This window comes from Aythya marila, assembly GCF_965140915.1.
Source record: "Aythya marila genome assembly, chromosome: 13".
NCBI classification, from domain to species: domain Eukaryota; kingdom Metazoa; phylum Chordata; class Aves; order Anseriformes; family Anatidae; genus Aythya; species Aythya marila.
In genome coordinates, this window is record NC_139054.1 from 17,086,565 (window position 1) to 17,109,069 (window position 22,505).

The 22,505-nt window shown below is 37.5% G+C and overlaps 1 protein-coding gene across 9 annotated transcripts in view; it reads right to left on the reverse strand.

Annotated features, from left to right (window-relative positions):
* The window catches only part of ATRX (ATRX chromatin remodeler), an 85,088-nt gene that overhangs the window by 12,234 nt on the left and 50,349 nt on the right, over positions 1 to 22,505 (reverse strand). For all 9 annotated transcript variants that reach the window (XM_082770734.1, XM_082770733.1, XM_082770735.1 and 6 more), the window contains 11 exons: positions 17,301 to 17,438; positions 16,187 to 16,362; positions 14,048 to 14,165; positions 10,149 to 10,279; positions 9,764 to 9,852; positions 9,382 to 9,554; positions 6,981 to 7,134; positions 6,590 to 6,693; positions 4,467 to 4,575; positions 3,415 to 3,592; positions 1,750 to 1,944 (listed from right to left, as the gene is read on the reverse strand). In XM_082770734.1, coding sequence (XP_082626860.1) covers positions 1,750 to 1,944; positions 3,415 to 3,592; positions 4,467 to 4,575; positions 6,590 to 6,693; positions 6,981 to 7,134; positions 9,382 to 9,554; positions 9,764 to 9,852; positions 10,149 to 10,279; positions 14,048 to 14,165; positions 16,187 to 16,362; positions 17,301 to 17,438 — 1,565 coding nt within the window. The remainder of the gene's footprint in view (positions 1 to 1,749; positions 1,945 to 3,414; positions 3,593 to 4,466; positions 4,576 to 6,589; positions 6,694 to 6,980; positions 7,135 to 9,381; positions 9,555 to 9,763; positions 9,853 to 10,148; positions 10,280 to 14,047; positions 14,166 to 16,186; positions 16,363 to 17,300; positions 17,439 to 22,505) is intronic.

Genomic DNA, 22,505 nt, shown 5'->3' on the forward strand with positions numbered 1-22,505 from the left:
TAGTAATAATCCTGTTCAATACCATTTGCTAAAGCTATGGGAAAGAGCCAGGCAGAGTTCCTACACACAGATCTGCTTTACTTCTAGCCAGGGCCGTGGTTAAAGCTTTGTATTCAACTTCACTTATATGAACCACATGTTGATGGCTAAATGGAATTAAGTACGTACTATTAATTAAACTAAAGGAACGCGTTTTAGGAGGTAAAAAAATGAATTTGTAAATTTACAAAATAGTAAAAATTGAATCTGTTATCTACAATTTACTGCTTACACTGTGAAACATCATAAGAAAAAGAGCTTCGATACAGTCATTAAAGATTATTTTCAAGGGTTTTAAATGCATGTGTAACAGCGACTAACGCTTTATAGGGCTACTGCTTCCTAAATCCCCCTGACAGCTGCATGGACACTGTAGGTGGTCGAATAAACTCCATTTCAGAGAAAGGCCTAAATATTAAGAATGCCAATGGGATGCTTAACCACCATTTATTATATTACAGTGGTCTACAGACAGTTTTGAATGAAAAGCATACCACTTTTCCTTGAAAATTAATAGATGTAGAAACTAGGAAACCTCCTTCTCCACACCCAGTGTGCAATGACCTAAAGATAACAGCTCAGAGATGTAATCAGGTCATTAGCTGCAAGCCTTAAGTTTACTTGTTACTATTTACTAGCTCTTCACCTGGTAAGCTAAAGACAACTGCACAAGTTATACATCGATTAGCCTTTGGCAGGCCACATTACCTCAGTGTATGTGAACAACACCTAACACAAAGAATATAAAATAGATCAAGTACAAACCTTAGACTTACCTTAAATAAAAACTGACTTGGAAAAAGAAAGTAAAATAAACAATCTGATCATTCTTTCCCCTGAACTTCACAGTCAGGCAGGAAAAAGAGTTACAGTTTATACTTCCAAATTAAATTCATAAATTTTTTGGTTCCCCAAGAAGTGCACAGGATACTGAGACATTACTAAGTAGCGACAACCACTACTGCGTGTCGCAGCCACTACAAATAGATTAAGGCAGTGAAAACAAACTACTGTGATCGTAAGAGTCACTCCTTCATATTACCCCAGAGCACAGAAAGTCAGCGCTCTCACCATGTACAGTAAATGACTGTCTGCAAAAGGAACAAAAATGTCACTGGTCTCTGCTAGTACAGACAACACTAAAAACACATGAAAACTCTTAGCTTGTCCAATTTTTCTTCACTTAAACAATAAATATCTCTTTCCCTATCTCTACTGTATTTCTATTAATGGTCCCTACAAGAAGAGACAAAGAACTAAAAAACAAAAACAAAAACAAACACAAAAAGGTTTGGCAAAAGAGATCATGGATTAATTTGACTCACAGCCTTACCTAGGGAGATAAAAAAAACAGACCCCGAACCACAGCGTCTCCTGATAGTTTTGTTATCACTAACTGAGGTAATGCTAGGTGTCACCAGCACCCACTTACGCATTCATCTTGGCTTCCAGGTTCTGTTTGTTCTAATTTAAAAACTGTCTTTTAACTGGAGATCTTTTTCTTACAGTGTCAAATAGATTGAAGGGCATTAGAGCAACCACGATAGTGATCACACATTTTATTGTGTTATCTGCAATCTACCACATTTCAAAGTAAAAAATACTGATGTGAAAATACAGCACTTCTTGCAAGACTGAATACCCCACATCCTTCAAAAGACTTTTTTGTTTTTAATAGAATATAATTCCCAGTGATCTGCACCAACTTACTTTAGGCAGCATCGGTGTATCTCTCTTCTTTTTCTTTTCTGAATTAGGGTCATCCAGCAAATCTGGCTCAAAAGTATACAGCTCTGTGAGCTCGTTCATAGTGAAATGACGTTCAACTTGCTGTTGGTCAACAACCCGGAAAGACAGCGACTGCTTTGTTACCTGTCGATCATAGATCTTATCTTCCATTGTTCCCTGGAAAACACAGTTACTCACTTTTATACAAACACCGACCTTCTGTTACTAACAGATACAGAAGAGCAAGAACAACAAAACAGTGCTCTATTTCCCTTTTTTCTTTGCTCCTTATCCACAAAGTAACCTGAAAACAATGAAGTAAACTGAAAATACTTCACTGTTTCCTTACAGAAAAAAAAAAAAGAACAAAATCCTCCTGGAAATGAATAAAAAGTAGTGTGCATTGTGTAAGCAACAGATGTCATCTAGCTGTTGACTAAGTGTAAGAAACGTGTGTTATCAGTAGTGGCCTGAAGCAATCAGGTTTTGCTCTATTTCCCAAAGTATAATTATGACAAAAATGTTGATTTCCACAGCATGTACCTTTTTGGTACATTTTGCTGCTTTGGGCAGCCCATTAAAAAGGAAAACAGATACCAAGTCACTGGGGTGGAAAAGACAGGGCAAGGGAAGCAGTCAAGTCTAATTCATCATGGCTGGGTACAAACAAACTAGATCTTTGATGAAAAAAGGAAAATTACATATCAAAAAAAAAGATGACAACTACGAAAAGTATGAGAACAGCACAGCTTCTTCTAAACACTGCAACTTAAAAAGGATACCAACAGTTCAAAAGTGCACGTAGAGAAAAACAGACTGAAGCCTGAAGAAAAAAAATCCATGTCTGACAGTAACATGTTACAAAAAGTGATCTATTTAAGTTGGCGAGTGAATAATGATTTGATCATGAGTTAATTACTGTTACTGGGGAAAAAAAAAAGTCTTCAGTTCATCCTGTGAAAGCCTCAGAACTAAGAGATGAAGCAAGACACTACCTGTCAGAAGCAATGGCATCATTACTTATAAAGACGATAGATCGGTGACCATCGGGATCATTACAAATCTTTAGGCTGTGATACAGGTTTTCAAATCACGATTGCATGCCTTTTTATGGAAAAAAAAAATATCTTTAGCTACCAGCATCTTCATTCCATTTGGATTTTCATGGATCCAAACACCAGTTTTAAGGGGTCTGTAGAAGTCAGCCACATTCCACAAGGCTACTGACAAATGACAGCCATCCTCTATGTGGTCTACACAATTAAGAATTTTTCGTAATGTACAAATGAAAGCAGTAAACACTATTCCAAGTCTGAACATGTGAATCCCTGCTAGAATTCCAGGATCTGTGAAATACAAAGTGCCAGATGAAGTGGGCTTAACAGCAAATCATTTCAGTGTTGTTTTTTTGTTTTGTTTTGTTTTTAATTATTATTTTGCAGTGTATTTATTTATTTTACAACCATTTCCTTCAAGAGCTTTTTCAGTGATTTTGGGACAAATACTGCTATCCGATTAAGACTGGAAGATGACTGGATCACCGTGGACCACTACAGACCTCAGCAGAAGTCCAAATAGTTACAGTTTACAAATTTGACTGCAGAACCAGAATATCACACACACAAAAAAAATCACACAGAAACCTACCTGAGCCAAAAACCTGTACACAAACACAGGTTTGTTCTGCCCAAAGCGGTAAACCCTGAAAATACTCTGGATATCATACGATGGGTTCCAAGAAGCATCAAAGATGATTACTCTATTAGCAGCCACAAGATTAATTCCAAGGGAGCCTGCTTTAGTGGAGATAATAAACAAGCGGCCTCTGGAACAGAGAAAGGTTGCAATTTTTTACTATTTTGGAAATATATTAAATATGTATTTTTATATATTGAAACAATGTCAACTGAAAGACTGGCATGGTTAGTGTATTATTAGAATTACTGAGATGTCTGTTTATACAGAAATGCTTTTTCCTTCTACTACAAAACAATCTATTTACTGTTGTGGTACTAGAATAATATTTGGAAAACAATCAGAACAGTACCAAAATGTAGGTATTACACTTTTATAAACTGCACCTAGCAGACTTATAAATGGTGCAGAAAGCATATTTACAATACTAGAAGCATATTCTATCACTTTTCATCTTCATGTTTGAACTGACTTAGACTAGCGAAGTACCCGCATGCCAGGTTAAAAGCCATCTTTGCTACCAAACAGCATCTGCCCGTTGTAGCAGCATTGCTAGATAACCTGCAAAAGCTCTCTGACCCAACACATGGGAACAGCTAGAGCATTCCAAAGGCAAAAGGGATAGAAATCCCAAGCCTATTTATTCTTTGTTCCTTCTCTAACATGGAAGAATCATTTCCGTTGAAATTAAAAAACAAACTGAACTGCAAGGATAGAACAAAAGACACGGCTCATCTCAGCAGACAAAGAAACTCCAGCCTCAAATAGTAATATGCAATTGAGCCACAAGCATCGAAATAAAATATGCACACTGAAGAGTGGGGACAAACAACAATAACTTGCTTAGAACTACTATATGAAGCAGTTCTGTACTTGCTAGCATTGTGATGCTTTATTTACACAATGTTAAGAGGTCAATAAACTAATACAAGAAACAAAGAAACATGGAACAAAAGAGACAGAGAAAATCAAACACGTCAAATCAAACACACAAGAGATCTCACCTCACATTTGTTTCATCATTAAATTCTTCAGCCCATTTCTTTCTTGACTGAGCTGTAGTTGAGCCGTCTAAGCGATAGTAATCAATGTTTCTGAACCATTTTCCTTCACCTAAAAATGTTAAGAGTCAAATTATTAAAATGCCTATTATATAAGTAACCAGACTGATAATGCTGAATATAAACAACTCAAAATAGCACAAAAGCAAACATGGAACATAAGATATGCTACTCTGACAATTTAGAACAGTGGGAGAAGACTACAGGTTATTCAAGACAGAAAATCCAGGATAGAAGACATTTATGGAGAATTCAGGGGCTTTTCACAGGCATGCCTTCAGATTATATAGCGAGGATTGCATAATAAAATATAAAACGTACCATGAGAGAATATAATGCCAACTGCATTTGTAAGAATAATGTTCTACAACCTTAAACCAATTCTGTCTAAAACGATTCAAAAAGTAGACTAAATGTCAATAGCATTTTAACTTGACAAAAGCATCCAACGCCTATCACTATCCTTTTCTTCTTAAGAGTTTAATCTTGTAAAAATTAACAACTGTTATTAAATGAAACTCCTTAAAGCAGCTTTATAAAGAGCAGAATTTCAAGATGTGAAGTTATAATCAAGCTATGTTTCAAGGTTAAAATTTAGATGAAGTATTTGAGAAGACCTTAGCTTTTTTGGATGGTTCCTCTGATTTCTCACCAATTCTATTTCTATATCCACATTTGTATTGAGATGTCTTAACTCGGAGATAAGGTTACTTTTAAAAATTAACTACATCTAATCCTCAAGTATTATACTACTGGTTTTGATCTCCATAACTTTGTATTTTTAATTAACATAAACAACAGTCTCTCCCATACAAATAGCATCCATAAGTAAATACTCAAAGGAGATTTCAAAAGTCAAGGTCTAATCATTTTAGAACAGCTGTTGGAGCCTAAATATATATACTGTGACCTATGGCTATTCCTTGCCAGATGAAAAAAAAATATATAGAAGATTCTTCTCTCCTGAATTCAAAAGTAGTGTTTCATTTTCTTGACTACCAAGGTACATATCCACAAAATGAACCCTACTGTGCCATCAATTATAAAGAAAATAGCATTTTTAGGAGACAACACTGCTTAATTATGAGAAACAGATTTTTGAGTTGTGCCTGGAATATATATATATAAACATACACACATATATAAAATACAGTCTAATTGCTTACTGAAAGAACTATTAAAACCAGAAAAAAAGACCTTAAAATTATCTCAGACTAAAGGCAGAAACTTGAAAAAAAAGACAGCTTATAATATTTGGAGATAAATACTCAGAAGCTAAGGAAAGCAGCACGTGGGAACAATAAATCAGAAAGATACTGGAGATCTTCATCTAACTACCATGTTGATAGTACTAAGCCACTTTTCTCTTACGCAACTGTTCAACATGTTTATACTTAGAAATAAGATATTTGAAAGGAATGACAGATTCAAAGAAATTCTTCAATCCACACACACTGAGCACTGAAACTTCACATAAAAATTAACTGCATCATCAAGAGCTCTGGGAGGAAACAAAAGAAACATCCTGAACAGATGACATGTCTGGCTGGTGAGAAATTCCTTGCCACTCAAGCATCACTAGGATAATAATTAATTCAATACACTGCTCTCTTTACAGAGCCCATAAAACAATCTGCTGCAGTATACATAAAGCCCAAATTCACATTTCGCATTCAACATCAAGACACACCACTTTAAAATAGCATAATTTTCCTTCATTATCTCTCTCCCAGTAGGAAGCATCAGAATTCGCCATGCATGAGCATACAACATCACTTCTGTACAGAATTTAATAAAATGCCTTCTCTCAATTTTGGATGATGAACATTTAATCTGCTTAGGCTACATTAAGCACAGATGATACAGAATGAAATCAGAAGCAAGAGTCCATAATGGGATAGCACAGACCTCCTGCAGAGTAGAACAGAAGTCCTGCCAGCTTCGGGAATGGCAGAGAGCACACAATGCTTCTCATGCAAACAATTATTTTAACTCCATTCCCTTTGGACCAAATAGAGACTTGTAAGAGAGTTCTTAGCTTTGTAACTGTCCAACCTGACACTCACCTTTATAAATAGGAGCCTTATCTTTGTCAGTTTTCTCCCTGTTGGCCAGCTCCAGAAAATCTTCTATCAAATCCAGTGATATTAGGGATTGGCTAAACACTAGGCTGAAAACAGAAACACAAAACCACAACATTAACCTCTGAGGTTATTTTAAATATTGTACTGATTTACTTTTCTCCCCTGTTCACTCTGATAAAACCTTTGAAATGAACAACCCACCTAGATACAGCAAGGGGCTTTGGTGGTGTACGTGTATGGGAAAACTCCGATAAAAAGAGCACACACATTTGCTTCAAAAACCTGAGCTACAGCATTATAAAGACTGAATGAAGAACGCTAACAGATTGATGTATTTGTTAGATTGCTAAAAATGTTTCAAAAACTGACTTACACTTTGTCCCCAAGCTCCTCTGCCATTCGAAGAATTTCAAAGAGAAGCACCATTTTCCCAGAATGTTCCAACACTTCAGCATCTGCATCAGTGACGAAATCTTTGTACCAGTCTGGAGCTGGGCTACCAGGATTTGAAGATGATGTAGCTTTACCTATAAAAAACACAAACAAAAATTCAGAGATAAAGGCATTGTGTCCATTTAAATGCTTTGAAATGTCTTTATGTTGCAGAACATTTAGACAAATAGTTCTACTATCTGCAGCTTTTCCCCATGAGTATTTATCAACAGCTTTGTTTCCAACAAATAGGCATCTTTGAAAACTCATTCATGTTCCAGCAATTAAAAAGAAGCTTTTCACAAAGTGATTTTGAACCTGAAACAAACATCTGAAATTCATAGAAAGAGAATGGTCTTTTGGGTTACACCTAGGTCGTCTATCAAGATGAACTCTCAGAAGAAAGCTTTCTAATGCTACATAATACTGGTTTTCAAGACAAAATATAAACCATCTCCTCTTTCGTTATGCTCAGATTTAGAATCTTTTTCCTAATCTAATTTAGAAGACAACATAAGTATATACAGGGGAAAAACAGTAACTTTTTCCACCCTTTTTATTAATTTACAATTGAAGAAAAAAGAAGAATTGAAGAAAAAAGTCATATTCTGCCTTTTTGTGAAGTTCTTTAGGAAAGTTTCTTGCCTGCTCATCTGCTAACACACCACTACAATAACAACAGCTGCAGAACACATACATGGAAACAATCCCATTTTTAACATGTCACCATCTTAGAAATTAAATTAACTTTTTTTTTTTAATTGTTGTTAATTTGACTCCTAGAAATATAAAAATACTAGAACTATAAAATACAGTTCCTCACTGAAAACTGCACCAAAATAACTAGCAAAACCAAGTCCTTCTGGGTTTAAATCACCACTCGAGAGTGTCAGACACCAACCATGCTGATCCTTAATGATAGCTGCATTATGTCTACTCTGAGACAGAGCTGAATTCAACCAGAAAAAGCTTATATTCAGCACTGTAATCAGAACCACAATGGCAGACAAGAACCATGAATTATCTTTATTTGCATTACTTAATTTCTTTTTATGACATTGCAGTTTAACCTTCTTTGCATTAGAGCGATAAAAATTGATTAGATTTATTAATGCTATATTTTTTTTCACATAAAAACTCGTATCTTACTGAAATATTTACTTACATAGGAGAAAACGGTTCTATCTCATGGATAATTCAAAACGCTTACATTTGACGACTATGCACAGCAAATCAATTGTGACACACCAAGAAATTTCAGGTGCAAGATAGAACCGATCTTGACAAAATTCACAGTCGAGCCCTCTTTTACACAAGCTTTTAAGGAACGTATTTTTCAATACCAGACTGAACAATGAACAAGTTAAGAGATTTAGTCTGACGTGACATAGGGAGTGTGCATAAGGTTTTCCTATTTCTATCCTCACCCCTACGCTTTGCAGAAAGGCCTTCAACAGCTGAAATGAAATACCAAGTTTGCCCCCAGACCTCATCTGGTACAGCATCAAATGTCTGTTTAAAAACATTAAACTGAACAAGGTTGCATGAGAGAGATGTAAAAATTTCACTGCTCCACAGACAGAAACTCATGCTTCCTATAATGCTAGTAATGAATTTAATACACTTAATCTGTATGCATACAGATTTTATGCACACACACTCATTCTCTCCCCCTCACACATTTTTGATATCTTTGCTGTAGGAATAGGGGATAAAAAATAAATTCTCTCCCCAAAAAAACACTTATTTAGGAAAGGTGATTAGGCATTGATACATCTGCTAAACACATGAAAAATGATAGTGCCAGAAAAAATAGCTTTATGATACTAGATACAATTTTAGAAGCAGATTATTGAAGGAAAAATAAAAGAAAATGAAATGTATAGATATACATAGCTTGAATACCAAGTCTTTAAAAAGGTTTCTTATGCCTCTGCATTATACCTGCTTGCTTAGTTATTTATTTCAAATTCCAGGTGCAACAAAAAAGGGCATACATATCTATTAACCATTCCATTCATCTTTCACCAACATACTAAAATAAAGATGAAAAGCATCCTAGTTATCTGTTAACCTTACTCCATTTTGTACTGACGACTTAAAAAAATATGTATCTGTTCAGCTTCTCTGTCACAAGACCCCTCACTTCTAAATCGATGCCCTTTATTTCTCCCGTAGGAGATTATTAGGAACAGCAGGAGCTGTGAGCACAGAAGCACTTCACGGATTTAAGAAATTTGTCATTTTGCAACAAAGCACAACTCTTGACAGCAGCACTCTCAAAACACATTTTCCAAATTTCAAGCTGCATCATATTTGATTTACTTGTATACTATACTCACCTTCATCTGATTTTGTAACCGACGGAGGATTGTTTACAAGTTCTTCTGCATTTCCTTCTCCACCTCCACGAGATCTTGAATTCCAAACTTTTATGACTTCTACATCATTATCACTGCCACTCCCACTGGAGCTACACTCTTTCTTCACTTTTTTCCCCTTGGATTTTTTTTTCCTATGAAGATAACATCGTACATCCTATTATTATTTTTTAAGATCATATTGCTAGAGGATATATTCTAACGGATATATATATATATGTGTGTGTGTGTGTGTATATATATATACACATATATATATTAAAAACATTTACTTTATAGAAATCACTTAAGTTCTATTAGGGAAAGAAATCCAACAACAAACAACAAATAAAAGCTCAATTACTTTGCATAATCATCAGAGCTTAAACTCATTGAAGTTTCATCAGAATCTGAAGCTATGAAGTCATCCAGACTGTCTTCATCAAAATAGCCCTCAAAAGAGAAAAAAACAGAAATTTTATTAATTATGCTCATCCAGAAGCTCTTTTAAACCTCTAGCCATCTGCTTATTCGTCATTTGAAGAATGTTAAGTTCTACAACAGCATGGCCTTTCAAAATGTTTTAAGAGTGACAACATATCCAGAAACTAAAAATATGACAAAACCAGCAGCACGATTACCCCACAGCAACAAAGGTTTCCATTAATTTGATGAAATTTTACCTAGCATTTAGCACAGCTTGTTTGAAAAATTTCTCAATAGAGAGTATTTTGATCCATCTAATTTACCTTATTTTCTTTGCTAATATAGTCCAGCTGCAAACACCAGGGGTGAGTCCAGATTCTGCTCAACATCTGGAAATCCTGGAATAGTTTAGCTCCAGCTTTGCCTCGTCCACCTTCATTGCCACTACCTACACCTGACAATAAAGTTCAGGTATGAGAACGAAACCTTGCAGTAAGTTAGCCACATAACATTCCCCCTTTGAACAATCTGGTGGTGAAGTACTGAGTGTTCTTTCCAGATGCACATCATATTGTAACGAATGTTGTAAAAGAGATCAAATTACTCAGTCACAGGCATTTTTCTCCTAGTTAAAGTTGTCAAAATTAGATTTTCCCCTTTTTCTCGACAGTAAGAAACATGATTTCATTTTTACATAAAAGCACATTTCTTCCCAGTATAGGAAAGAATCCAAATCCTCTCTAAAGGAGTCATGTCTATGCATTTAATTGTGAAATCAGCTCTTAAAGACCAGCCCAAGCTACAAAACAAAATAAAATTTGCATTAAGTTTTCAATGAGTTTGACTTATTATTTTAAGCTACTTTTTTTTTTTCTTAAACTTGCAACTCTGCATTAATTTGCTACAATAAAAAAATGTAAAAATGCCCAGCCTATTTGCATTGTTCAAGCACAATTTAGAGCAAAGTGATAAACTGTGCAGAACTGAACATTTGTTGTAGTCTCAGTGACTCATTAAACAGTAAAATAACTTTAGGTTCTTGAAATTGATTGGCTTTCATATGCATTGTATCCATAATTTAAGGTATGCATACCTAGCAGAAAATAGCATTTGCTGCATCAAAATTATGAAATGTTTATGAAATGTTATGGCGAGGCAGGCAGAAAGCTTGTGCAGTGCATTTGCTCAACAGGTTAAGACAATCAAATAGATGTATACAGAGCACAAGTAATCAACAAAGCGACTTCTTGCTACGTTTTAATCATAAAACACAGCTTTAGAACTAACTTGTACTCCCCTAGGATGCTGGGAAACTGAATTACAAGGAAGACAAATTCTTTGGTTCAACTTGGCTAAGCTTGAGCTAATATGACAGAGAAACATCCTCAGTCAACAACTCCTACACTACAGACTTCTTGATTTTCTGTATTACAGAAGGGTTCAGATGTGATGTGTGTTCACATATTATTACAAAAGTGTTCATATACAGACATTCATTAAATGAATCAAAAAATGACAACCTTAGAATATTGCATCTAAAACATGCATTTTGGTATATGCCTCTGTTACAGGGCACAGGAAAACAACGTTAAACATTTGCAGAGAAGCAGCAACTTCCCTTCTATGTTTGTTTTCAGCAGCAAGACTCACTGTTAATTTAATGAAAATCAGAGAGCACATCTTCCTCAGGGGAACTCTAAATACAAAGGTAATCCAAAGTACTCATGCAAGCGTCAGTAACCATTTCAGAGATTTCCTCTGAAGACCTGGGCCACGGTTAGCTTGCACAGCTTTTTTCTCTGGAAGAGGCAGTTCTTCCTGCCTCCCCCTCTTGTTTTCCTCTCTCTCACGTTGTCTCTGGCCCTAAAGGATGATCTGATGGAGCTCACCACAGTGGCAGGACACTAACCATAGAAGAAGAGAGAGAAAATGAACGATGCTTTCCACTAGCTCAGGGTGTTGAAGCAGCTCACCAAGGGCTAGTATCTCATGAAACCGTGCAACCCGTTGTGACAGCTGCAGATTTCAGCTCAAATAATTGTGTTGAGCCCTCGAAGTTTGGACAGATTAAACTACCTGTGAGGGAGTGTGTTTTCTCAGTTAGTTACACACACAACCCAGTAATAAATTAATTGTTCCAACAACTGAACAAACTTGAAGCTCATTATATTAGGCTTTTTGCCTGAGGAAGTCTTTCCCTTAGCTTTAAGGGACACCAGATTAGAGGTTACTTCATCTTATCAGCTGCCTGCTTTATTAAAAAAGGGAGCACTGAAAGCCAGCGTCTGCAAAGACTTCTGCACCACGTAAAGCAGTTGTGAACACACAGCACCAGCTCTTATGCTAATCCACAATCCATAAAAGATATACTTCACCATCTAAAAGCATGCCAGACCAACAAAGTCAGGGCTGTAGAGTCTGAAACTGCAAAACCAGTCCTGCTTTGTATTAGAAATAGGCCAAAGGAAACCTACAGAACTATTGTAACTCTTGAAAGTTACAGGACACCATGAAGAACTAGGATGATTTAACCTAAACCATTTGGATGCATGCTTGTAGAGTAAATAACTAATGCTTATCATTTTAGGCTACTTGCTTTTGGAAGGCATTTAGAATGATGAAGGCCATGGAATGCAAATAAGCGGCGTTTCAGCACATTTCTAGAAAGAGGAGTCAATGCAGCAACACAGGACAGACTGCAATATGGAGCTCATTAGGTGTGAGCACTGCATCAAAGTTTGGGCTTGCCTGTGTACTGTTCTGAAGTACTAGTAATCTAAGAAGCTTTTACTTCCTTTTAAAAAAAAATACATAAAGCAAGAAGTTTTTACTCCCTTCGAATGCAAGGCTAAAAGGAGCAATCTGCAATTAGATGTGCAATCATTACTGGAGATTATCACTGGAAGTGAAATTGCTTTCACAGGTCCTTTAAAACTCTACTTCCATAACTTGCATCAAATGAAGGCATCACACGACACAGGTGTAGAAAGGAAATCTAGCTGGCAGTTTGGCTAGGTGATAGAAACTGCACTAACCAGAACCTAAAGTAATTAAGACAACACAGTGAACTCCATACTGCTGTAAATCACCGCTTGATTTGAGATGCAATTAATCTCTGTAATTAAATTTGGCAGAGTAACCAGAATAGAAGAATATAGTTTAAAAATTCCTGCAGCAGCAACAGGCGGGCATTAAGGCAGGTGGCTTAACAGGTGCAAAAAAAAAAAAATAGAGAAAAAAGGATATCAATACTACTGAACTGGCACAGCAGACTACGTAATACATTTTGTAGCAACTGCAGAAAGGGAATACGTGTTTCAAGGTTTAACAAAAGCCCATCAGAGCACCTTAAACACGACAATGTAATTCAATGCACAATCATTAAGACAATTATTCTGTGTGGTATATAAACAAACCAAATTGTTCCAGAACCCAAAAGCTGCTGCTGAGGAATGTGGCTGCACAATGCCCAGCGGTACAGAAAAGCTCCCTGAAGAGCTCCTTGAGATTCCCACTCTAGTAGTCCTGTGTGGCACCACCATACAGAAGTGTTGACATTTTGACACCTTGATACACTAAAATTACAAGCTGCAGAGTTTTCTCTCTCATATAAGTGAACAGTAGAGCAGCCCACAGTGGTACATTTCTTCTTCCCTCCTCATACACCTTACTTTTACAGTTAACCAAGTTTACATTAAGTGCAAAGAGGTGAGAATGGTCATTGTGAAAGCCAGACTTGAGGGATTTAGAGAACAACAGAAGAGAGTTCCACAGAAGAGCCACATTTGACAAATAACAGTTTCAGGTATAACAATTAAAAAAGAAATTGCAAGGCTTGGCAGTGTGCTTACAGCAGTGCAGCTCAATTTTAATTTATCTCCCTCCAATCTTAATGCAAATATTTTGTTTCTTAGATGAACAAAATATTAAATAAATTACATTTTATGTCTAGGAAAGGAAAAAAAAAGAAAGAAGAGATGAACCACAACCTGAGGGAGGACTGCTGTTGAGATACATATAGTACTATTCCTCCAAGAATATTTATGCACCACCAAACATTTTGCTAAAATTCAAGCTTCGGAGCTAAGGTCAACCTTACGGGAAGCAGAAAAATATGCCTATAGGGCTGATTTTAGATATCTAACAACTCTTCCAACCACAGCAAAAGCCCCATAGTAAATAACCATTAATCTTGTTACCTGAGCCAACTGTAGGCACATACCTGTCAAATGATCCAAGTAGTACTGGTAGAGTTTGCACTGAATAGGTGTCATTCTAACTTCTAGAACATACTCATATTTTGGTGGGAGGAACTTTGTTAACGCTGTGTAATCTTTCCTCTGTAATTTTAAAAGCGAGATTTTAGTCATTATAAACATGAAAATGACTACTGAGAGCTTAAGAACTTCAGGCATCTCCAATGGCAAGGCACCACGCATATCTTACAATGATTTACGTTCTCTCCTACCACAAAGAATAAAAAATAAATAAATAAATAGAGAAATCCCTGTACAGGCGCTGTAAGGCCCACCTTACACAGTAAATGCAGTGACCCCCCGTGTCCCATTTCCAAGTCCTTGCAAAGTTGACTACAAAATAAAATTTACTTGTTTTCATCTTTTCTCCTATTACACTAGACTCCGTATCTCTCCGTCTGCACCTTCATTCAAATGGCACAGGGTGCATTGATCCTTGCCGAGACACTGCTCAGGAGCTGGGGACCCATGGAGCAGCCCCAGGGGGCTCGAGCCTGTGCTGCACCACTCACCCAGCGTGGCTGTCGGGCTTGTGCCGTGCAGCACAAACCCCTGGGCTGCAGGATAACCCCAGCCAGATTGCTGCGAGCAGCAGAGCCTGCGGGCAGCTCCCACCTGGCACCAGCAATTACACCACCTGCACGGCCTTGCTTTTATCTGGAAGGGTAGCGAGAAGCTCCCATGCGAACATTCCTTAGGAACAGAGTTGTTTTCTTGTGGAGAAATTACACAATAGATGAAATGAGAGTTTCTCCCCGTGGACAGGACCTGCTTTGTGCAGCATGCTGTGGGATAATCCATCAGCGCAGAACAATGGTAAGGTCCTCAGCTAACAGGACTAATTTTGCAGCAGGACTAATTTTGTTGCAGGACTAATTTATCCATAACAGCTCGTAAGTATTGATTCCAGAAAGTGCTTGAGGAAATTAAATGTTTTCGTATGTGTATTTACAATAACCACAGTTTTCATGCTACCTCTTTTATGAGATGAGCAGACTGTAATGGAGAATAGTTTGTGTTCCTGTACTGCTGTACAGAGGTGTAGGGTTGTGTGTTATCCTCTTGCTACTACTCATACTTCCAAGATACTCATCCTATGACAGAAAGTCCTTTCCCAGCACTACACACTGCCATAAGCCTTTTTATTCCTTTCAAGGAGAGCCCATGGGACTCATGGGACTATCCCACTATGACCATCTGACCTAACTCAAACCCACCGGGACTACTTAACCAACGATCAACTGCACATGGAAAAAAATACAAGGTGATCCTATGTGAAGGGGGCAGACTCCGCTCTGACACGACCAGAGGGTGCTGTGTCCCTGCCCTTGCCCAAAGCAAGGCTGTGCCAGGACAGGGACAGGCAGGTCTGCAGAAGCACAGCCAGAAGAGGCCCTGGGAGCCTACACAGCATCACACCTCTCCTGGTGCCCGAGTTTATAGAGGGGAACAGCAGTAACGCTGTGCTGGTGGCACATGAGGTGCAGTACTACAGCAGGTAAACTCGAGAGATGGAGGCCAGCCATCATTCCAGAAATGTAGGGAGGTTAAGGTTTCTTTGTTGTTTTGTTTTTCTTCTCATTTAAGGATAAGTTCTTCACCCTTTTAGACCCGATTAAACTGCCTTCTCTCCTCTTCTCAATTGTTCTGATTCTCTCAAATCAAAAAATAGGAAACCAGAACCAAGTGACAAACTATGGATCAAACTTTATTTATGGATCTTTCTTTATGGATCAAACTTTCTCTGCAGCTTTTAAGCAGATGAATTTTCAAGCATGTATTCTTTAAATGTATACATGAAATTAAAAGAGTGTTTCCAAGTAACTGGCATCCTACTCTATCATGTATTTTTTTTTTACTCTCCTAACAAAAATGTGTTCTCTAATATCTGGATATATCCTGCTTAGGAGATACTGGTATCAGGATAAAAACTATGTTTTTTTAAAAAAAGGTTTTCTAGCTGCAGTGAATAACACAGAAATCTAGTAACCTGGGGAAGTATTTAAGTAGAAAGTAACATGCACTTTTATCAGAAGAAGATGAAATAACTCACCCCCATGCCTGCAGCTAATTCAAGTAATTAGTTACAGTCAAACTGTTCTTACCTGAACGCATCCAGCTAACATCTCATAGAGAATATGTGCACGCTTCTTCATTACTCTGACATCTACCAGAGTGGAGTCCGCGCACTGACCATTCTGAATTGGATTTATGAATCGATTTCGGAATTCTTTAATGGAACCAAGCAAATTCTCCTTAATAAAGTTAACCATGCAGTGATCTGGAACAAAAAGATCAAGCTACAGTTGTTGAAAAGTTAAAGTACAGCACTAGGATTATTTCTAACACAAAATGAATGTGTCATATCTAAAGTAAGAGCTTTCTCTTAAGCAAAAAAAAAAAGAAAATAGCATTTTCAGAAAAAGGCATCTTAAATTGATACGCACTGTAGGCAAAAAGGTGACTTCTAAACTTAATGTCAGATTTAACACTACCTCATCTTAGGTGCTAAACAAAGTTTGAGAGCTTCTGTACACCATAGCAATTAAATGACAAATCATATTTGTAAATATTTGGAAACAGATCCAAAAGTATAACTCAAAAGAAAGAAATATTACTGCATTATTAACAAACAGGAGCAAATATTACAAGCTAATATAGAATGAAATTCCCGAGGCAGTAAAATAAATTACTATTTTAACAAGTTTTCTAAGAACACTGCTCTATAATAGTTTAAAACAATTTAAATTTATGCTCCTGCTAGACCTGGTCCACCCATTTCGCCTCTAAATACTCCCTCCCTTTCCCTCTGGACATGTTGAGACTCATCTGATCCTTCGGTGAGCCACACCAAGGAACTGAACTGTCAGAAAGCTATTCAGCATTCATGGTCTGATACTCCTTACACTGGCTCCCTGTGGAATCAGATGTATGCAAGGCCACGCCAAGGAAAGGGATGGAGGAAAGGCCAGGCTCCCAACAGCTTCAGCTTAATTTGGTTTAAGCTATCATACAAATGCATCTCAAGACATTAATTAAGTATGCAAAATGAAAACCAAAACAAAAATCTTGTTATTTTTCTGTTGTTGTAGAAACATAGCAAACAGCTTCAGCATGTAAAATGGCAATCAAACTATCTCTACTAATACATGTATATTGCTGAAAGGCAGGAGTACATTCAAAGAAATAAAGCTGTCTTTAAACAAGAAAGCTACTCACATTCTATAAGATTATTTTGCAGTGGTGTTCCTGTAAGGATTATTCTTCTCCTGGATCGAATAGAATTCATTGCCTTAGAAACAGCAGATGCTTCATTTTTTAATATGTGCCCTTCGTCACAAACAACAAAGTCAGGGCCTAGAAAGAAATAAGAACATTAGATCTCTCCCATCTTTTATAACCACAAAGAAACTGGCAGCCTACAGAAACTGAAATTTGTTCTACTAATGTTTATTATGGGCTTTATTTACTTAGCACCATTAAGGTTCTTTTTCGGTTTTTACACAAGCACTGTAGACATTCTGGTAAAGAAGCACAGTAGACATTCTTTTACAGTAGACATTCTGGTAAACTGCAGACCATTACTTGTAAAATTTTCAAGGCAGGGTTATATACAACTTTCAAACATATACCTATAAAAATTGTCTATCCACAGACCTAGTGCATCCGTGTCTGTATTTTCATTCACCCTGTCAAAACTTCTTAAAACTGTTCCTAAATTCAGCTTATGCTGCCATCTACTGGTGCTCAAGCAATTAAAACCCAAAAGATCAGGTAGCCAGCAATTTTTGTGCAAGGCAACAGATCTGTATCAACACAGGCAAACGGTGCGATTGAGAGTCTTATCTAAGGTGTATGAACACCATCAAATCTGGTTTGAATTAGATACAACTGAAATGCCACCCTGTAGCTAAAAGACACTGCAGAAATTTCCTCAACTTTTACCAAAGATAAAACCAGGGATTCCATACGACAAACTTAAGAGGGGTTGCCCACGCCGTAAGGTGTTTGCACTGTATGTGAAGCAACTCTGGCAGAATTATTAGGAGTCCGAATCTGGGGTTCACAGAAAATACCAAATTTTGCAGAATACGCTTACACATCCTAACATTTACCAGAATTGGGTCAAATTCTGGAAACTATTTCCTTGGAAGGACATATGGAAGACGTTCTAGGATCCTACTGGTGACTGAATGAATGTCTTACCAGATCTAAAACTGACCTCAATTCCTGAACTATCAACCATGACATCAGCTGAAGTCAAGTTTACACACCTCTGAAAAATACTAACCAAAGCCATCAGCTGGGTTATCTATTCAGCTCTAAGAAAGCTGGCATTTGAGATGGCAAAGGAGAATTTATCAGCATTACCAATTTAATCTCTTTTAACTTACTGATACATGTTTTCTTCAGTAAAGAAAATCAATTCTAGTCATCAACACAAACCAACAGTTCAATCAGGCCTTTGACCAACCATATGATTTAACGCCAACCACCTCAACTGTGCCATTTAAAATGTCAAGCTGATTTCAATCTTACACGTTAAATAGGAAATGAATGAAGAAGGTATTTTTTTCTAAGCAGAAATAAGTCTTTTAACCAAATCTAGAAGGCAATCACGAAAACCCAGTACCTACATCAATTCCCAACACATTCGACTTGCCGAAGTCTAGTGATTTGTGAATTCTCACACCTCCCCCAGAAACATTTCCCCATACTACTTCACAACTTTTGTACCTTCCCCAACAAGGGCAGCACTGAGAAGCTACACATGAAGACGTTCTTCAGTTTTAGGCAAGCACCTCGTACTGACGGACCCTTTCTGTAGTCCTCATTCTGAACCACCTTGGGGCTAGTGTTTCCTGAAGAGTAAGGAGCTTGCCAGAACTGAAGCATTTGTAAAAACTTGCAGCATCTCCCCACCAGATCTGACAGCTTGCACATTAATACAGCATTCTCAGAAATGGATGTGGTCTGGAACACTGCATTTACAATCAAAGCACATTAGAAAAGAGGATGATGAAATTTTAATGATGGTTAGTCAAGCAAAATTGTGCCAATAAATCCAGAAACCCATTTCAAAGACTATGATTTTAACATGAACAAGGCAGTTATTTTAAAAAAGATCAACGTTGCTTAGACTAAGTGAATGATAGCAGAAATATGAAAAAACTGTCTTAGTATAATTTTTGTGGTTTGTTTGGCAGTCGTGTAGCACTGATATTGAACTCACATCTTGGCTACAATTCAGTGACATGGATTTTCATACATTTGTGTTTTTTTCTTGTTCTTAAAAATCATTGCAGACAGAGCATTTATCAAAATATCATAAGGGAATGTAAAACAGAGACCTCAAGGGATTGTTTAGTCCATTTTCTTCATCTGAGATAATCGATATAAGAGTAGGATGTATCCTCCCCAAAAGAAGTAAAACTCCGTGACCTCTCTCTTCTCCTAAAATACTGTGTGTGAAGCATAATCTAAATGATCTCTGATGCAACTCCAGATAAATTCTGCCTTTTCCTTTCTCCAACTTGTGTAAAATCTCACTCAAAGTCTCTCACTAAGCTTTTACACGGTGGAAAGTTTGTCCTGTTAGTAATCTTATTTTCTAGGGTAGAAAGCCTTACTCTTTTCAATCTTTCTTCAGAGATCATAGTCTTCAACTTCTTAACCTTCTTAATGTGCTGGGACACGTTAATACACTGATACAAATAGAACACACTCGGTGATAGATACTTAGGTATATAGACACACACACAGTTCTCCTACTCTGAGATCTACAAGAACTTAAGCCTGCTTTATATCAATGAAATAACTTCCCAAGTTTAAAAGTAATGGGATTTTTATTAGCAGTAACAAGAAAAAACCAACACAATTTCTGAAATGCTGCAAGCACAGCACAGCAGCTCTTAGTAAGCAACTGATAAAATGCTGTGTGGTACAACGCATTTTGGGAAATAATGTCTTGCTCTGCAGGAATATACAATCATTATTTCACGTGGCAGAGCTGGTTAATTAATGAAATCACTTCTCACACTATTTCCCCACCCATAAACTTTGGCTAAACCTTCCCTCTGCGGTCCCTTCTCCTGCTGCATGCAGCACTCCGTAAGCTTCTACCACAGAACACATCCACCCTAGCGGTGTTCATTTTAACCAGACACAAACCATTAAATTATCACTCACATACCACATTTGCACCTTTTAATTTTAAAAGTGCTCCAGAGACCAAGCTTGTCCTATCTTCCATCGCAGCAGCAATCCAGCACGCAGGTTTATAACTTTCACTGGCAGTCTGCTCACAGCCAGGGCCGTGATTCAGATAGCAAGAGACAAGTAATGGCTGTTGCAAGATTCCTCTCATCAGTTTAGACAATCCAAACGTGTTCAAAAAGTAATGGATAACAACACCAGAACATTGCTGTCTGTTTGTATTTAGTTTAAATGGAGAAGGGTATGAGGCAACATAAAAATAACTACTGGGTTATTGCAATGTTGGTGCTCCCAGTGGCCTCACTCCACACCACCAACCAAGTAATCCAAGCAGAATCCAACCAAACCAAGGTTTCTGTGTTCATATAAAATTAGTCAAAACCTACAAGGCCCAACGTGCTGCAATTTGTGGATTACGATTAAACCATTAGAAGTTAACCTAATCACAGATGTTGCTCTATCGTGTTGTCCTAAGGTGTCTACATAGGCTTGGAAGCAGAAGAGAACCGCCCCCACGAGCAGGATGTAAAACCCAAAAACGACTCGGAAGAGATGGGACAGGGCACGTCACACAGGGCACAGGGTCTCCTCCGAATAAAATTCCACGGTGAGCATGCCACCTCCCTCTACAGTCTGATGGTTTTAAAGCTACGTAAGTACGAACCCATGAAGGAAGGGGCAGCATTACTGTTAAGACAGGTAAGTAAGAAACCTTATACCATGGCTCCCTGACACTTTCCACAAGAAAAATAACCTACAAAAGTCAGTTACTGTAAAAGTATCTCAACTCCTCTGTTCTTTGCTAAAGTCAACAGAAATATAGCAGGACAAGAGATCCTTCAATTCTTCCATGATTTGGGGGTGAAATTAGATGGAGATGTGAGTTGTTGTTTTTTTTTTTTCTTTCATCGTTACAAACAAAATTTTAATTGAATATAAATACACCTGAACACAACCAACCAAGTACACAGCCATCACCAGGCTACTGTTACCACTGCTAGACGCTAGCTCATACCTTTTCTTCTACAGCTGTGAGCTTCCTGGCAACATTCGCAACCCTAAGTAATTTTCCTTCTTGCTTAAATAATGCTTGTGGCTTCAACGTGATCACAAAAACAGTTAATCAGCTATTATGCAGGAGCTTCCCTGAGTCAAACTGGCAGCTTCGCAAACTGGAGCTGGAAATGCCAGTGCTGCTAGGAAGGCAGGGGATGGAAACGTGCCCAGTGTGGGTAGAGGAAAGAACCAACCCCTTAATAGCTCAGCTTAGCTGTTGGATCATTTCAGCCCCAGCACCACCCCACCTCAGGAAGGCTCAGCAGGAACGTAAGCAGCAGAGGGGATTTTCATCTCTGAAGGGACAAAAGCTCAGTACAGAGAAAGGCCAACTAAGAGCTACCAAAGCACATCATCAACATGTGTCAGTAAAAACCTGCTAACAGAGCCAGATGCTTCACCTTTTGGAAACCATCACATGCTTATCAGACAATTTTTTAGAAGATAACCCAACGAAAACAAGAAGAAAGGAAGTACCTTCTGATGAGATTTTAGAGAGACAATTTAAAATAAAGGAATGGAAATCTGAAATTGCTACAATCAGCTTGCAATATGAAGCCCAAAACAACCTTGTTGAAGACTTGTTGAAAAGTCAATTTCTGATTTTTAAAACAACTGCACTATTCACTGTCAGAGGTAGCTTTCACGGCCTCAAGAGACAAAGTATTTTGTAGCATTTTATCCATTTTATCTCTCAAGCAGCTTATAAGGGAAAATCACCTTTGTTACTACCCATCTGGCCACAGCTCTCTGACCTAGATGGCAGCACCCAGCAATGCTTTCAATTATCTCAAAGTATTTCTTTAAACTACTTACTTCCTATCTCTGACAAGTTGTCATTATTCTGAGGTTTCCCAACTCAGAAGATCAGTTTATGTAGTAAATTAATTTCATTGTTGATCTGCTCAAATTTTATCAATATTTTTAAATGACGTTTTCACCTGGCTTCAAGCTTCATAACTTGATTCACTTCCATTTTTCTTCATTTCTTTTTTTAAACCAAACTCAATATTATCAGCAGCCTTGAAAGATTTTAGAAGCCGGAGCACTGACCTTGTAATCCTGCCCGAAGATGGAAGACTGCAAGTTAGGCGATGATTTGTCCACAAAAGGAGTAGGTGTGGATTTATCACACCTCGTCAGCTTTGGCTT